This window comes from Amblyomma maculatum, chromosome 6, assembly GCF_055883805.1.
Source record: "Amblyomma maculatum isolate TAMU_Amacu chromosome 6, ASM5588380v1, whole genome shotgun sequence".
NCBI classification, from domain to species: Eukaryota; Metazoa; Arthropoda; class Arachnida; order Ixodida; family Ixodidae; genus Amblyomma; species Amblyomma maculatum.
In genome coordinates this window covers 172,838,575-172,856,061 of record NC_139349.1, presented here as the reverse complement: position 1 = coordinate 172,856,061, position 17,487 = coordinate 172,838,575, and the positions used below count along the sequence as shown (strand labels likewise).

The 17,487-nt window shown below is 43.7% G+C and overlaps 1 protein-coding gene across 1 annotated transcript in view; it reads left to right on the top strand.

Moving 5' to 3' along the window:
• Positions 1-17,219, top strand: part of Orc2 (origin recognition complex subunit 2) — a 78,720-nt gene extending 61,501 nt beyond the window's left edge. Inside the window, exons 11-12 of the mRNA XM_084607672.1 lie at positions 11,221-11,339; positions 16,925-17,219. Coding sequence (XP_084463798.1) covers positions 11,221-11,339; positions 16,925-17,014 — 209 coding nt within the window. The 3' untranslated portion in view covers positions 17,015-17,219. The remainder of the gene's footprint in view (positions 1-11,220; positions 11,340-16,924) is intronic.
• Positions 17,220-17,487: the final 268 nt, after the last annotated feature.

Here is a 17,487-nt window from a genome sequence, read left to right as displayed (position 1 = left end):
AGGTACTGTACGTGCGTGTAGCACATGCAATTTTTGCGCACGTTGTGCATTCGTCATCTTGTCTGTTGTTCTGCATCTCGTGCACGTCTCGTGTGTCTGCGGATTTGCGGTGTTCGTTTGCCCAACGTGTTTTGGAAGTGCTAGGCCAGCCTTTCTGCCTGTATTCCTAGGGCTCTGCTTGTATTTGCGGCATCAGTTCGTCGTGTTGAGTTCAACGGCCAGACAACGAAAAATTTTGTCATTTCAAGACAAACTTGCCATTTTAAATGCGGTCTCCGCGGGCGAGAAGAAGAAGGACGTTGCTGCTCGTTTCAACATCCCAGCGAGCACCCTGTCAACAATTTTGAGTGCGGAAGAAAAGGTTAGAAGTGCAGTGGAGTCGGGAACAAAGGCTAAGAAAGATTGAAACTGTCAACATATAATTTCATTTATTTTATTTATTGAAGCCTTAAAGGTTCGAGGGCATTACATAAGGCGGGGGCAATAATATTGTATAACAGCATACGAACACCAGTTCAAGAAACAAAAACAAAGAAAGAAAACGAAGCCAACAAACAAACATTAACATAATGATGTGGGCAAGGCAGTGTTCACGGTGTTTTTGGACACGCGAGCCAGGAATGTGCCCATAAGCGAAACGATATTACAAAAGAAGACGAAGAATTTTGCGTGCATCTTGGGCCATGATGACTTCAAGGCAAGCAACGGGTGGCTACAAGGTTTCAAGATCCGACACAATGTCATCGGGAAAGTTATCTGCGGCGAATTTGCCTCTGCAGACAGCGATGCTGCTGCTTCGTGGGTGGCTGACACGCTTCCTGGAATACTGAGTCGCTTCGAAGTGGCTGAAATCTACAATGCCGACGAGACGGCTCTCTTTTATCAGATGCTTCCGGGCCGCACGCTAGCACTTCAAGGAGATGACTACCGCGGCGGAAAGCAGAGCAAACTCCGCGTAACAGTTCTACTGTGCACCAACCTCAACGGCACAAACAAGCGAGTCCCGCTAGTTGTGGGAAAAAGTGCCCGTCCCAGGTGCTTTAAGGGAACGAAGCGTATGCCTGTGAAATGCACGGCGAAAACTAAAGCGTGGATGACTCGGGCAATATTTTCTGAATAGCTGAAAGACTTCAACCAGGATATCAAGCGGCAAGGCCGTCAAGTTTGCCTGCTTCTGGACAATTGCTCTGCGCACCATGTTGAAGGCCTGCAGCTGTCTCACATCGAACTGCATTACTTCCCGGCTATTTGCACATCACTAATACAGCCACTGGATAATGGAATAATCAACAGTTTTAAATGCTGTTACCGGCGCCGACTGATACAGAAGCTTCTTCTAAACATCTGTCTGGAATGGGAGCTGAAGATCGATATTTATCAGTCAGTGTAAATGCTTGCTGCCTCCTGGCAAGAAGTCAGGGCAGAAGTTACTATGAAGGGCTTTATGAAGGCAGGGATTACAAAAACCGCACAGGCTGGTGCCGACGACGAGGAAGAAGAGACTTCAGCTTCATCCGATATAGCCGAAGCGTGGGATAAGCTACGCAGCAAAGGTGGTGTCCCCGACGACGTCGACCTGAGCGACTTTTTGTTTGCCGACAACGCCGCCGTAGCTACGGAAGAAATGAATGATGAGGCACTTGCTGAAAGCGTGCAAAATCCCGATGTCTGTGATGATGGTTCCTAAGAGCCAGATGTGTGTGACGTGCCCACCGCGAAGGAGGTGATAAACGCAATAGACATATTGCGCCGTTTCTTCAGCTCTCGCTACGACGAAGGAGCATTACATAATTTAGCTTCATTGGAGCGCCGTGTTGTGCCTTCGCTCGCACGGAAACAAGCAGAGATTACGCAGTTTTTTACTGTAATATGAATGCCTGAAGGGTGAGTTCACCTTCACTGATATCTGAAGCCTTTCGGTTTCGTTTCCGTATCATTCGTGCGAGCCTTCGTACAAAACCTGCATTTAACAAAAAATTCCGAACTTTTGTCAACTTCGTTATATCCAGGTTCAACTGTTTGTAAGTAGGGGGAGTGTAGTTTCGGCAGCGGTGGAAAGAAATCGTGAAAGTTTTAGAGGTATCCAGCGACATCAGCCACATAGTTTGGCAATATTGCATGCGAATTAAATCATTCTGGAAGACTGAAGCCTCGTACGAGTTAGTTACAGGGCAGTAAAGTACACAGTCGTCAGCGAAAAGGCAGATGGTAGAAGATACTGATGAAGGCAGATCATTAATATAAATTAAAAAGCGTAAGGGGCCAAGGACAGTGCCTTGGGGCATACTGAAAGAACATGTGAAAAGGAAAAGGACTGGGTATTGGCAAAAACAAACTGCATGCGGTCGGTTAGAAAGCCTTGGATCCAGTTAAAAACTAGTGGAGAAGGTTTAATTGAGATAGAAGGCAGGAGTGAGGTACTTTGTCAAATGTTTTCTCGAAATCTAGAAGTATGGAATCAGTAAGGATGTTGCGATCAACATTAGAATGAATGTCATGAAGGAAGTGAATGAGTTGTGTTTCACATAAATGTCTTTTACAGAAGCCGTACTGGTTTGGGTGAAAGAAGGCAGCAGATGACAGAAAGGAAGTTACATGGGAGTAAATGACGTGCTCCATGATTTTAGAGCGCACACAAGTTATTGAAATTGGTCGGTAATTACCCGAGGATGATCGGTCACCTTTCTTGAAGACTGGAATTACCTTTCCAATACGCCAGTCAAGAGGGATGAAGCCGGAATCAAATGACTTCTGAAAATTTAGGGATAAGATAAGGCTGCAAGGATGTTTATTGTTTTTTAAAACTTTGGAGCTGATTCCGTCGGTGCCGGGAGAGGACGAACACTTTAGTGAGTCGATTATTTTAACGATGCCGTTCGGGTTGAAAATAACTCCTTCCATTGGCGGGTGCGAAAGAAGCGGGAAGTCGGGAAGGTCATGGGTGGATTCCTTAGTAAAAACAGAACAAAATGAGGCATTTAAGAGATTGGGTACATCAGACAAAAATACAGGCGAGTCGGAATTGTCGCAGAATGAAACGGCGTTATATTTGCACCAGGGTTAATTGTCTTCCAGAAGCACTTTGGGTTGGTCTGCAGCATGGTAGGAAGAGTAATAGAATAGAACTGGTATTTAGTCTGGATAGCTATATTGGAATACTGTTTCTCGATGGTGTGGTATTTGTTCTAAGCTAGTTCAGTGTTAATTGCTTTGGCAGACAGGAAAATTCATTTTTTCTTGTTTTTTAGGTATTTTAGTGTCACCTTAAACCATGGGGAACCTGTTCGTTCTGTTATGGTGATAGTAGGAATAAAAATCCCTATCAAATGTAGTAATTCGGATTTAAGAGCAGCCAATTAGATTCAGTGGAACGCAGATGATAAGTGAAGGCAAAAGTATTATAAAAGGCAGCAAGATCATAATTAAATCTTGCGCAGTCACCTTTGTCGTATAGAGTTAGCACCTTTTTAGACTTTATGCTCGTTGAAAAGCTTGAAGAAAAGGTGGGGTGAACCACGATGTGATCGCTAAGGCCAGAAATGTATGAAAGGGGAGAGAAACCATCAGGTTGGGATGTCAGTACAAGATGAAGAATGTTAGATGAATGATCAGTTGAGCGTGTGGGGGGTTCCATAACAATTTGTGACAGGCCGAAGGTAAGACGTGTCCAAAAAGTTACTAGCGCCATTACTTTTTGTTAGGGTACAAGCTGTATCATTCCAGTCTATTGACGGTATTAATTATGTATTAAGTTAAAGTTGCCGAAGAGCAGAATAGGGGTATTGTGGTAAGCCAACGTTATTGTTTTGAGCGCGTAATAGAAATGCGATTTGAATAAGTTGTCCAGGTGGACAATAATAGACACCTGTGAGGACTCGAGGAAAGGAAGCATGGCAGCAAATCCAAATCATTTCTAGCAGGGTTGTAATGTTCACCACTGAGCAATTTAGGATGTGCTTGGCTGCGATGAGCACGCTGCTTCCATGGCTGCCATCAGGCCTGTCTTTCTGGAATATTTCAAAACCAGATAGGTTGGGCAGAATTTCAATATCTAATATGGAAGAATTTAACCAAGTTTCTGTTAGCAACTCTATGTTGCTGGATGAAGAACTGATTAAGCTACATAAGGCGTCGTGTTTCGGTATTATGCTGCAAATATTAGTGTAAAGGAATATTAGTGTAAAAGATGTGTCTGTTTCTACCACTAGATGCCTTATTTTCCGATTTAGCCTGTGTTTGTTTGTCTGTGTGACTGAAGCCGTTCTCAACTTGGGTGGCACACCTGGGATGGGCACCAAACCCACCAGGACAGCCCCCATGCACTGATTTTGCTGATGTCTGTCCGTCGAGCCGAGTAATGCTGTTGTGGAGGAAATTGGGTGTCATCTTTAAGGTGGGAATCGAACCCACTGTTAGATTACAAATAGACCACATGGGCACATTGTACGGTTCTGTAAAAGCGAGGCTTGTATATCTGTTGCTGGTGGCCTTTTACACAATGTGTAGATTACAACCGCTAATGAGTATGCACAGCCTGGAGCTGAATTCGAATGGAGCAGCAACAATGGGGCACTCCCATCGCCGCAGTGCAGCAAGGAAAATGAAGACTTAGATGTCATGTGGATCATCCCACAGCAGAGCGTGAAATGCAGCTCACTGTGAAACAAGTTGCAATTGGCTCATTTCAGCTGACTGCACAAAGCTAGGCAGCAGAAGAGTAGAACCTGTGAAACAGTGCCTTAACACAATATTAGAATTTTAGCTACAATTCTCTGCATTGTTTTCTTCTAATTTCTAATCAATTCCCTTTCAGCAATAAGATGATTATCACATTCATCAACAGAAAAAAAAATTTTCCCTATGCTTTTCTTGCTGTCAGAGAGGTGTAGGGCATCGGATATTTTGGCTAGTGCGGCAACCGGAGCTTCCCGAGTGGCACCCTGAGCGATAAATGCTGGCAGTCGCCACCTGGAGCGCTGCAACCCGATTAGGTGCTAACCACATCACTCTTAGCCTACCATGCTCTCCCGGCATTGTTAACAGGGCTGCTGCATTTTTTGCTTTCTGAAGTCGTAACAGACCACAGGTGTCATTGAGGCAGCTAACTTCAAATTTCAGGGTCTGTTCTGAGTCCTGGACTAGAAGTGGCGTTCATGCTTGCGAAAGCTTCTGCGAAGTTAGTGCAACTTGATGTTTCAGACATCCCTACTCACAAAGGGGACACGAATTTGTATTCTAGCGATGGTTACACCATAGGCTTTTTAATTGGTATAAAGTATTTTTGTTATTTCTTTCCAACAAGGTGAAATTATTCAGTTGTACTGACTTGTACTTATGGGTTCTTTCTGTGGTCTCTCATATTTGCTGAGAAGTGAACATGTATGTGCAATTTCATATACATATTGTATACATTTAGAATGCAGGAAACAAAGTTGTACAATGCTGGTTTTATTTATATGAAATAACAAACACAGGCAAATGACAGAATTGCAGGAAGAGCAGAGCATAAACAATGAACGTTTACTAACAGTGGCGCAGTTTAAGGTACACCGTGGCCTCTGATTGCCCGCCAGGTTTTCCACACAAAGCCGTCTTTTCAACGAAGAGATTGGTGAAGCTTTTTTCTCAGTCTCACAGCAGGCATAAGGTAAAAACTACTGGTACAAATGGCACTTCCATCCATTATGTCACTGGAATGGGTGGAGACTCTGTGGTATAGTTGATGGTAGTTGTGCGCCATCATTTTGCAATCCACGGGCACAAGTTTGCTTTTCAGGACTACATAGAGTGTGTGGTGCGCTTATCAATTGTGACAGCTTCGTTGTCAGCATCAGATCATTCCAGGCTCACTGATTCGGCACTCTCAGCGGCTGAGCGCAACTCACAGGCTTTTGCTCACACGCTTGTGACGCTTTGCTGGAGGCTCTTGCACAGATTCCTAGTTTTCATCTTTGCTGACATATTAGGTGCAAGGTGACTAGGATGATGCGTGAAGTCGCGGGCATGTGATCGGGTTTCAGACGAGGCTGGTTTATTATGGGCAGGCTCGTCGGTAATGTCGTGTCTTGCTGAACATGTGCTCGATACAACTACTCTCAAAATATTTTTGGCAAACCACAGCAGTTGCCGTTAACATTCCGTTTTCTCTTAACATGCATGCACAATACTAACAGCTTACTGCCTTATGAAGCGAGAAAGCTGTGTCGTCTGCTCCAGCAGCACCCTCCCAACAAGTAGCGCCCTCTGCCACCATCAGTTGGCTTTCATTGCAGATGGTGCCACCCTCGCCCATAGTGCAGTGCAGGCACTCGTTACACTAGCCAGTATACCCTGGGCACTATATCTGAATCGCTTCAACCAAGCCAGAAATTCTGTTATTTGCCTTTAGAAATTGTGGAGTCGAATAACTCCAGCCTCATGATTACATGATTCATTTAAAATAAACGGTGTGTGTGAGCGTGATGATGCTTTGGTGTGCACGGCTTTTAATGAATATTTCAAATCGGTATAGGCTCCCGAAGCATCGATGGGCGGCGCTGCGTCTCATTATTGGCAGCACTATCTGTGACAGAAAAGCACACACTGGGACGCCACCAGGTCAGCTCGCTACCTTCACGGCATGCGCCGCGCGCTTTCTCTCGCACGAGCACGCGCCCTGACGTGTCCCCGCAGGTGCATCGCAATATACCGCCTGCATTCCGTCTTGATTGGACAACCCGCCGCATATTTTCATGGGGGAAACCTAATTATAGGCGAGAAACTTTTTATTCACGTCTGCACTTAGAGCAGACGGCAGACGGCGATGAGTAAATATGAGACTGTGAATACGTTTCAAACATTAGCGAAAACATAGGAAGTGCATCTCGAGGTAAGTCCGCTATGTAATTTATTGTCGTATACAATATGTTTAAAAACTGCGAAAGTAATATCAGTACTGTGAAATAAATTGGCTCACTCGTCGACCATCGTTTTGTTCTGTAGCATGGGATTTATGTACGGTTCTGTGTTTATTATAACGACGGTAATAAAGCAAATCTTGCAGTAGAAGAATAAGTATATAGTCCGAAGGAAGTGTTTTTTCAAAGGCACGAACGCTAGTAGTCTCAAAAGCACATGCGTGCTCCGTGTGCTGCGCGCAAAATAACCAGCTCGCTCGCTCGATAGGCAGGTGAAACCCAAGCTTGTACTACATTCGTGTTTTATTTCTGTTCTAATAAATGGTTGTGCTTCATTTATGATAATATTTGGTTTGCACTCACGAAAACTGTGACGCAAATGGGGTGCTCCTTGCGAGTAGTGTCAATCGAGCCATAGCTAGGATCGCTTTTGTATTGCACTTCCGACATATTTTCCTCATTATTATTAATAATAATAATAATTGTAATTGCTTCACTTATTTGTAAAAGCGTCTCAGCAAGGCATGTTTCCCCCCTCCGCCTACACTTTCCCCCTTTCATAAAAAACAAGGACCTCGTTCCTAGATATTTCCTTGGTTTTAAAAATGAAAAGGCAGGTGTGGACACATAGGGCACATTCACACGTGAGGGTCGATCGTGGACGTCGCATGCTGGATATCTGTTGATTTGGTTGCTTTCAGAGCACTCGCAAAGCAGGGAGAGAGCACAGAAAATCGGCAAAGCAAGACATGTGGGGAGCGAAGAGCAAGATAATCCTCCATCCCCTTCACTTTGTATACATGGTGTTAAACCATTATACTCTTTCAATGCCTCTCCAAGCCATCTTTGTCAACTGTCAGCAATTCTGAGTTTACGGAGAAGGAGGAAATTGGCTCTTTTCATTTTCACAAAGAACGCGAGACTCCTCAGAATGCTGTCATGCGGTTGGAAAAGAGGTCTTGCGGAAACGTTTCCAAAGGAATCTGCACAGTTTCACACGTGAGCTTCGTCTTTTAGCGCTTCGTCTACTATTGTGGCTGCCCATGACACAATACTACTTAGTAGGTCAGTTTCGCATCAGCGGAAGCGTTTTTGTATCGCCAAATAGCTGCCAGGCGCAATTTGATCGCCGCACATGCACAGAAAGCTAGCGGAGCGTCTCCTTCGGCACCGTGCCATCGTTTCACATTTCGCTACCGCGCCAAGAATGCGGCACTGCCATCGCGCAGCGAAACTTGAGCTTAGGTTCCCTATTTACGCAGAATGACGGCTCTCTTCCTTGCTATTGCACAAATTTGCGTCCAATTTCTGATGTTGTGATTTCCGAGGCAGGTGTTCTCAATTTAATGTTGAAGCTTAACGTAAAAAGATCTCCCGGACCAGATGACATTCCCAATGCATTTCTGAGGCATTATGCAGAGTGGTGTTCCAAGTATTTATGCATCCTTTTCAACAAGTCACTAAATGAAGGTTCATTACCGGATGACTGGAGAATAGCCAAAATTAAACGTATTCATAAAACTGGAGACAAAACATCTGTTCAAAATTACCGTCCGATTTCATTAATCTCTACATCATGCAAAGTTTTGAAACACATTATTCATAAACATATAACAGATTTTCTTTAACAATGAGTTTTTAAAGCATGCACAGCACTGCTTTAGACGAGGTTTTTCTGCCGCCACATAGTTAGTACAAATTATACATGATTTTTCACAGGCAATAAATGAAGGAAAGCAGACTGACGCTATATTTATGGACTTTAAAAAGCATTTGATAAAGTTTCGCATAACAAGCTTCTTTACAAACTGGGTAATGCACTAAAGAATGACAAATTACTAGCATGGATTGCAGCTTACTTAAGAAATCGTCGTCAGTTTGTAGCATTAAATAATTCTTCTTCCTCTCCAGTTCCTGTTGATTCCAGCATTTTCCAGGGATTCCTTCTCGGGCCGCTGCTTTTCTTGGTTTATATTAATGATATTGTAGCCAACATCTTAGCGTCTATTAGATTGTATGTCGACGACTGTGTATTGTATGGAAAGATTAGTACTACTGAGTATCAAGTCCGGTTAAATAACGATTTCTCTAAGGTAACAACATGGCATGACCAATGGCAAATATGTGTTAATTAGGATAAAACAATATTCATGCATATAACTCAGAAAAAGAAGCCTTTGCTGTTTAACTATGCTGCTAATAGTATTGTTCTCTCTGAAAGGCATTCCTACAAGTACCTCGTCCTTTGGATCTGCAATAACCTCTCCTGGACAGAGAATAATAATAATAATAATAATAATAATAATAATAATAATAATAATAATAATAATAATAATCTTTATTCAGTATATTAAAACAGCATACACAAACGGATGCGCCGAAGCCGCAAGTGGGCTTGTGCGGCGACAACTGGCAGCCGCGGCAATGTACGCGCTACATCCGTACTCCATCAGAAGCAAAGAAAGGAAAAAAAAAAAAAGAAACATTTGGCACAACATATCAAAACTGCACTGATAACATCACTACATATTAAAGGTTCTCTAACGCTTGAACAGCAACTCTCAGTGTTTTGCGGGTGGTCAAAGAAAATACATAGTCTGGTAGTTCATTAAAGATAGCTGGAACATAATAGCGTCTTGTTGCTTTACCGTAGTGAGTGCGCATTAAGATAACGAGGAACATGTCTTAACGGTATTGGTTTCGTGTTTATGTGCCTGTATGCACTGCTCCAAAAATATTTTAGTACTATAATTTGCTTAAAAAGATTGTCAAAAGAAGGCAAACCGGCTGTTCTAAAGACACTGCTGGGCAAATTCTCCTGTGGCATGTAGAGGACGCTTGTAGCGATGTTTTTCAAAACCCTATTAACTCGACATTTCCATGTGAAAGAGCAGTTAAAAAAACAACACATACCGTATCTTAGAACACTATATCCCAGAGCCTGGCGATTAGTTTTCTGATAGAAAAAGGCATCATGGTTTTCAAATTAAACAACAAACATGCAACACTTCTAAATTTCTTACAAATGTGGGTCAACTGAGTATTCCATGTCAGATCGCTTTCTATGTGCACACCAAGATACTTAACCGACGGGATGCTAGCTATAGTTTGTTGACAGGAACACAAAGAGCAATATGAGGGGTGTAAATATATGGAACCTACGCTTGGTACATCTTTGTGCGGGTTACGAAAACAGACAAGTCTGGATTTGGTGCTATTTATTTGTATTAAGTTTGAGGCAAACCAATCACTAACTTTAATAGCGTCCTCCTGAAGGTTAGCCAGGGCGCATGAAAACTCAGGGTTGTTTGATACTAGTAAAGTGTCATCAGCGTAAAGGAATACAGTGGATGCTAAGCATGTTGATAATGTCGCAGCTAATGCCTTACTACGCAAACTATTTTTACTCCGACGTGCACTGAAACTTAGCCCCCCAAGTGTACATTTCCTTTCTTATAACTCTATTATTCACCCCATGTTAGAATAAGCCGTCATAATCTGGGATCCTTTCACTAAATCTGACATTGATAAATTAGATAGAGTTCAAAATAAAGCAGTGCGGTTTATTTACAACTCATATAGCCGCACATCTATCACAACTTTTTTAACCAAAGTGGTTTGCTTCCAGTCTCACGCAGAAATCGTATCTGTCATCTAAAATTCTTTTTCAATTAATCGCAGGTCAGTGCAATATTGACACATCCAATAATATATTTTTCTCTTCTGGATACAACACTAGACATTGGCATGATTTTACAGTAACACCATTACACGCACGAATTAACACGTATAGTACTCCTCCTTCCCCAGAACAATTATAGGCTGGAATAATTTTACTAATGATTCAGTGACACAAACTTTGCTAAAGTTGTTTGAAACCCATATTTAGGACTGTACCGCTACATCCCTGTGTTTTGTTGGTATTCCTGCAATTGTATTTTTCACTTTTTCCTTTTGTTGTTTCCAGTATTCATGTACTTCAGTATTGTGTGCCCACCTTGCTAAGGTCTTGTAAAAGACTGCAGTATCAATAAATAAATAAACAAAAATGCCATATGAACATGCTTGCATAGCCCAAGGCAGCATGTCTGACTCTGGACCCAAGGGTGCTGGAGGGCTCACTTCCCACCTTACCCTTCGTAATGGGCTCCAGTCAACTCATGTCATGTGGTTTCGGGACACCACACAACATGCCGGCCAGTCAGTGCCCGGTCGTGTCACCTACCCAGACCCCTATTGGCCAGAGGCATGCTCGGTATTTTTTTGCACGATGGGATCCTTAATGCATGAAAATTAGGTGCTTAAGTGGAGACTCATTTCACAGGGATGTCCTTCCATGACTGCTACCATCGATGCCGAGAGGCCTTCCTTGTCAACAGTGACCTGACGCTGCGAGCTCAGCTGAGAGAGTTCCTTGACCACATGCTGCTCAAAATCAAGAAGGTACTTTTTCTTTCATTCACGATGTCAGTTTTGTTATGGTTAATAATATTATGCTAATCTCGATAGAGTGTGATGTTGTATGTTTAGAGGTAGCTAAAGGGCAGCTGCATCACTTTTTGAAGATCTGGCGATATTAAAGATTCAAATCTATGTAGGCTCTAGTTAATATATTCACAGTGTTTCTGCACAAGCATTCAAACTGTTGACGTAATCGATGGTTCGAATTCACACTTCTCCTAAATGCAGGCAAGAACTGCGGACAAGTTTGGCAACGACGTCACAGATAGTATATTTCTAATTTTCGTTAACCTTGCCCACATCTTGCGGAGCAGTATGCTACCAAACAACTCTTCGAGGGCTTTGCTTTCAGCAGCATTGTTTATACTACTTCAGATCAGTTGTTTTTATGTGGAAGATGTGCTGGTACCATTTTTGATGCCATCATGCGTCCTGCACCTATTGGTGTGCAGTGCAGAGAACCCTGAAAGTTGCTGTGGTTTTAATTGCTGATTGTGCCACTGTTTCAAATGGTAGTGGAAAAATATTCCACAGGTATAAACTATAAGCTTTAATATTCTACCCCTCGAATGTCGTTGAATTTTGGAACCTAAAGGGGCAGTCCCCAATGCTGAACAGCAGTTCTTGAATCTTGGCACCATGCCATTAGAATAGAGCAGGTATGTGAATGGGCCACTCCGCAGCGAAAAGCAGATGGCGACGCCGATACTCGGATTTCCGCAGGCTGCCGAGAGGTGGCGTTGACTATTGGCTGCCGAGGTTCCGCTGGTTGCTGCAAGGAACGGCAGTCAGTTCTCGGCTTGCATTGCGTGCGTGTTTCGTTTGCCTCACTCATTGCAGAGTGCATATCACTGATGCCCACGCTCCATTCCTTTCTTAGTCATGGTATATTTTTCCGTTCATGTGATGGGAAAAAAGTGCTTTGTTTCCTGCTGCAATATGGGTTACAAATCCTATAAGGAAAAATTCTCGCTTTTTTCAATGCCTAAAGACGACGAGCAACTTGAGCTGTGGTGGCAGGCCATACCAGGGAAGGACCAAGCGACGATCAACCGACTATGTTAGTGAGAGGCATTTTGTGCCCAGGTTTAAATATGGACGACGGAGTACAGTGGTCGTGTACTGCAAAGCGTGCCGCGCCGCCCGTTGCTGGCAAAGGATGCTGTCCCCACGATATTCCTTGCCTGCCCCGTCTACTCTTCGAAGACTTCGAAATATCGAAAGTGACATGCCGAAAGGCAGCCCCCGGAACCGAAAACAAGAAACAAAGACCGTCGAACCTTAAGGTCTCGAGGTGGCTCATGCTGTGAGGACGCCGTAGCAGATGGCTCAGGATCACTTCAGCTACCTGGTGTTCTTCACTGAGCGCTGACATCATTAAGTATGTGCCTTCCATGCTGCCTGCTCCGACTGAAATGCTGCCGCTGCCGCTAGGATCAAATTAGGGTATCCCAGATTAGTACTCGAAAGCCTTAATGACTAAGCCACTGCAGTGCAGTAATAAGTGAATAAATAGGTCAATATGACCTAACTTTTTTTCTTAGCGTGTACAATATGACTATTTCTTCTGTTTCGTTGCTGCAAAGCCGCAGGTGTGTATTTCACTATGCAAAAGTGAATAAAAAGCACACATCGGCCCTCTGTGTACAAACCCGAATCCGGCTCGGTCCCGCAACTTTAAGCCCGGCCAAGGACTGGCCAAAATGCTCATATCCCGGCTGAGATGGGCCAGGCCGCTTTTGGGCTGGCCTGAGCCCAAGCAGTGCCATGTGAAGCGCCCACTCCTAGGTGCCTAATTATAACTTTAGAGGGCCAATTCAATTAACTTTAGCGTTAATAAAACTGACCTCTTGCTGCTTTATATTAAATGCTCGTTTTGAAAAGTGCTGGCTGCTAAGTAGCTGTTCGCTCTTGCTTGTAACTAAAGTTTGAATTGGCGCAGACTATTATAGCAGCTCCTCTGCAAGCCCCAGAAACATAACCTTTATTTGTTTTCTAGTGTCTAGTACAGCTGTATTTTTCTCACCTGAGAAAATTGCAAGCAAAAGTGGGCATGCTTTTCTTTTTATCTGCTGACCGAAATGTCTCATAACTAAAAAAGCTGCAAAAGTTTGGAAAAAGGGTTCAACGCTGCTGAACCAAATATTGAGCGAAAGCATTAGCTGCAGGTGACCGAGCGTTCTTCACTTTTTCTTCTTCCTCAGGCCAAATATAAAGCCCCATTTTAACCAAGCCGTATGAACGTGCCTTAGATACAGCGCAGCCTCTCCTCTTCTACTTACCGAAGAGAGAAGAGAGGCAAAGTGTCTCTAATGGAAGACGACGCCACCTGTTAGACCACAGCACACCTAGTGGGAGAAGCACGAAACGTCCGGCATGGCTACGAGCCACGCTACGCTGAAGAGCCGACTTGGTAGCCCATCTTTGCCTCACTTATGATGTCGCACCACCTGTTAGACTACAGCGCACCTAGTGGGAGATGCGTGAAACACCCGCCGTGGCTACGAGCTATGCTACGCCGAAGAGCCGACTTGTTAGCCCAGCTCTCGCGCTTGTATGACATCAGTAGTCACGTGGTGTAAGGTGTACCTACCGGACCACGCTACGCTGAAGGCTCGAAACCTGGTGTAGTATTGCTTTCGCAATAAAAATGGTAGAGTTTAGAAATTTACTTGATGAGGAATAAGATAAATTTTGAATGAGCCATTTTTAGATCGGGTTGATCAATGTCATAAAGAATTCAACGCGCCGGTCACGTTGAACGATACAAACGAATATGTTAAATTACTCCTTTTTGTGACTAAAGAGCAGCAGTCAGACAGCGTTCTCGTGTTTTTTACAGCTCATAACGCCACATGCGGGCTGCGCTAGTGTAGTGCTGCATGGAGTAGCACCCACACGCGGCCCATTTTCCATCTATTAATTTACAGAGTAGTGCCAGATGAAGCTGTTTCAGCTATCAGCGAACACAAACCGTCTGCTTTGCGATAAGGCGCTTCTGCATATGGTCAGTTTGTATTACCGCTGGAGACTGCAGGAACTGGAAACCTCAAACAAACCACAGGGAAGGGCAAACGTTCGAACGCTTGACAAGCCGCTGTGTTTTCCCGGATCGGTTTTCAAAACTCTGACATCTCAGCCACCAGAACAGTATATATGACTTGCGTGAGAAACATACATTGTATTTTGATGCAATGCTGCTGGTGCAGTGGGGCCGAATTGCTCGAAGGGGAAAGGGGCAGGGGGGGGGGGGGGGGGGGGAGTATGTGACCTTCTACATCCAGAATCAGCGAAGAGCATTGCAGCTGGAACATTTGCCGGCCTTGGTGGCGGTGCTCTTGTGAGCTATGATATAACACCCAGCACCTCTCGCGCACCACAGGGTGGGCACACCATCTGAGCTTCTTGTCTCTCTTCTACTGCCGTCGCCTCCAGTTCACAGATACATTGATTCGAGAAGAATATTTGCTTTCTCTTTCTTTGATGAAGTGATACCTTGGCTCGACAAACGGCAGTCTTGGCATGGCGTGAAGACGGCATACGGGCGCAATTGGCTACTTTGCGTTTCCTCAATATTTTAATCAGTTATATTTTACTGCCCTCGATGTCTAAATATTAAAGCCTCCTCGCAAGAAGTCTGATAGCATATTTTTTTTTAAGTGAATACGATTTCATGCATTGAAATCATGGCCAAACTGGTCGCTTTTAAGCAGAAGCAAAATGTAATATGGCTGACGCATTGCGTGGTGTGTTTGGAGATTGTAAACGGCCTAAATAATATGCTCTTTTTCAGCAAATTTCTAACAGTGTAGAGTTATAATATGAAGACGAAATATTCACACTGGCCTTACTCTTCCCGAGTTCACACTATTCTACCCGCATGTTTACAAGCGCTGCGTTTTGGCGTCAGTGGCTCCTAACAGAGTCGCGTCATCTGTCGGAGTCTGGGCACACTACGATCAGCAGTGCGCCAAGTTGGCAAGGCTCATTCGTACTTTCTTTCAAAAATGGACGAAGCGCAGTAGGAGTTGCTTTTTAAGGAACGGTAGCTCTTTTATGAAGATGACCGCAGGACTGAGAGCTCAGGGTGATTGAAACTTCATGCGACCACAAACTCTCAGCTCACTTTTAGGCCAGCACTGCCCATTGTGGTGTGAACAAGTGATAAGGTTATTTTTGATGCTGTCTGTCCACAGCCGAATTGAGGTGAGCCTTGAGCATTAGCTAGTGAGGAGCACATGAAAAACTCTTGTTATTTGCTCTGTTCATGTGCACGTGTAGTTAAAAGGTGCCAACCACTGCCGTCCTGGCAATGCCTAAAAGTTTAGAGCAAATGAATGTTTATACCAATATAAAATTAAGTTTTGTACTTACTGTTGCTGTCCGTGGAGACATCTCTCTAATAGGAGATGAGCGGAAATGAGAGAATACTAGTTCAGATTTGAAGCCTTGATTGTTTCGACATCAGATTCATGGAAATTGGTACATGGAATAAACCCAATACATAGGTATTGTATCAGATTTGTTTTGACAGGCTAGCTAGATAGCACCATGGCTTTTCTGTGCATGGTTTGTTGTGGGGCCCGGAGTTCTAAATTCAGTTGGGTGGGTATTTCTAAATTCAGTGGGTATTTCTCTAAAGCTCCTTATCAGCTGTATGTTACAGTAGCCCAGTCGTCCCCAACCACGGATGTATGGGGACCCCTTGTAAACCAGCAAAAGTGGTGGAGGACCCCTTAAAACGATGGGAGAGATCACCTTTTGTGGACTGCTGCCACACTTCCAAGGGCAGGTCGTGGAATTGGGATTCAGTTAAGGGTAAAGTGGCCTCTAAATAATGCGCACCTGATAAGCCAGCTCCCCATGGCCTGCAGAGGACATGGCGAAGAGGCGACACGTTTGCACCAGTATGAATGTCACTAGAAGGGATTCGACTCCTTCCAGCACCACGCTGCTAGCTTGTTCGATGCACCGAGATGGTTTGCAATGCAGCCTCAACCAGCAGTGCAGCTGGAACTCGAGTTTTACCGATGCCGCCATCAACAAATGTGTAGATGCTCTCTCTCTCTATCTCACGTGCATTCTCCGTTTCCGTTCTTCTTTTGCATTTTTTTCGTTTTGAGAAATTAAAGCCGGCTATCAACCTCTGTGCTTTTAAACAATTCTTAACTGTCTAGCCAGGCCAGACTTGTCATGTGACCTTTCTTTCATTTCCTTCTTTTTCACTTGTGAACTTGTATTTTGCAGACCCACATTCGAGAAACACTGTAATAGGCATGCCCAGAGGCCACTTAGGCATAACCGTATGGCTTGGTTGGAGCGGGGCTTTATATCAGCCAAGTGGCCTTCCCAGAATGTGGTAACCAACGACTGTATGCTAATTAATATGTGTGAGAAAATAGAGGCACATGTTTAAGGAATCAATGATGAAGTGAGTAGCAAGTTTCATGTATGTTAACAACGGTCCGCAATTTGAGCTGCAGATGATTAGCATTTTCACTTTGCCCCCTTAATCCCTTGAAGGCCGAGCTCAAGCGTCCTCAAAATTTTTTGATATTTTGCTTCAGGGCCATGACGGCACAGAGAACTTGTTGATTCCTATCGAAACTGGAGCGCTGACCCTGTTCCTGGAGCAGCAAGATGAAGATGGAGTCTAGGTAGTGGCTTTCATGATGTACGCGGGCCTGGCAAGTCTCTTTACATCGCTATTTTTATGCCATCGTTGATGATGAGCTTGATGGAAGAATGTTTTATAGATTGTATATACAACTAATGCTGTGCACATATTACTGCTCCCGGTTAGTAAACTAACATTTTTGTTTTTCTGTTCTGCTATTTTCGAACACTAATAAACTACTATATTGTATATATAGTTTATCCTGTTTTTCTTTGGCTTCGCTCTTTTTCATTCTTTTACTGCATTGTTTGCTGCCTTATTTCATCTATTATAGTACTGCTCCCCTTTAGGTATGTATACAACTGGATGCTTTTGTTTTTTTGTCTTGACAATTTTAAAGTAGCAGATGCAGATGTCTGTTATCTTTTCAAGCATTAGAACATAAAAATGGCTGCTTGCAGTTTATCGAAGTGAGTAAATACCCAGAGTTAGCTGTCTGTTGATTTTAACATT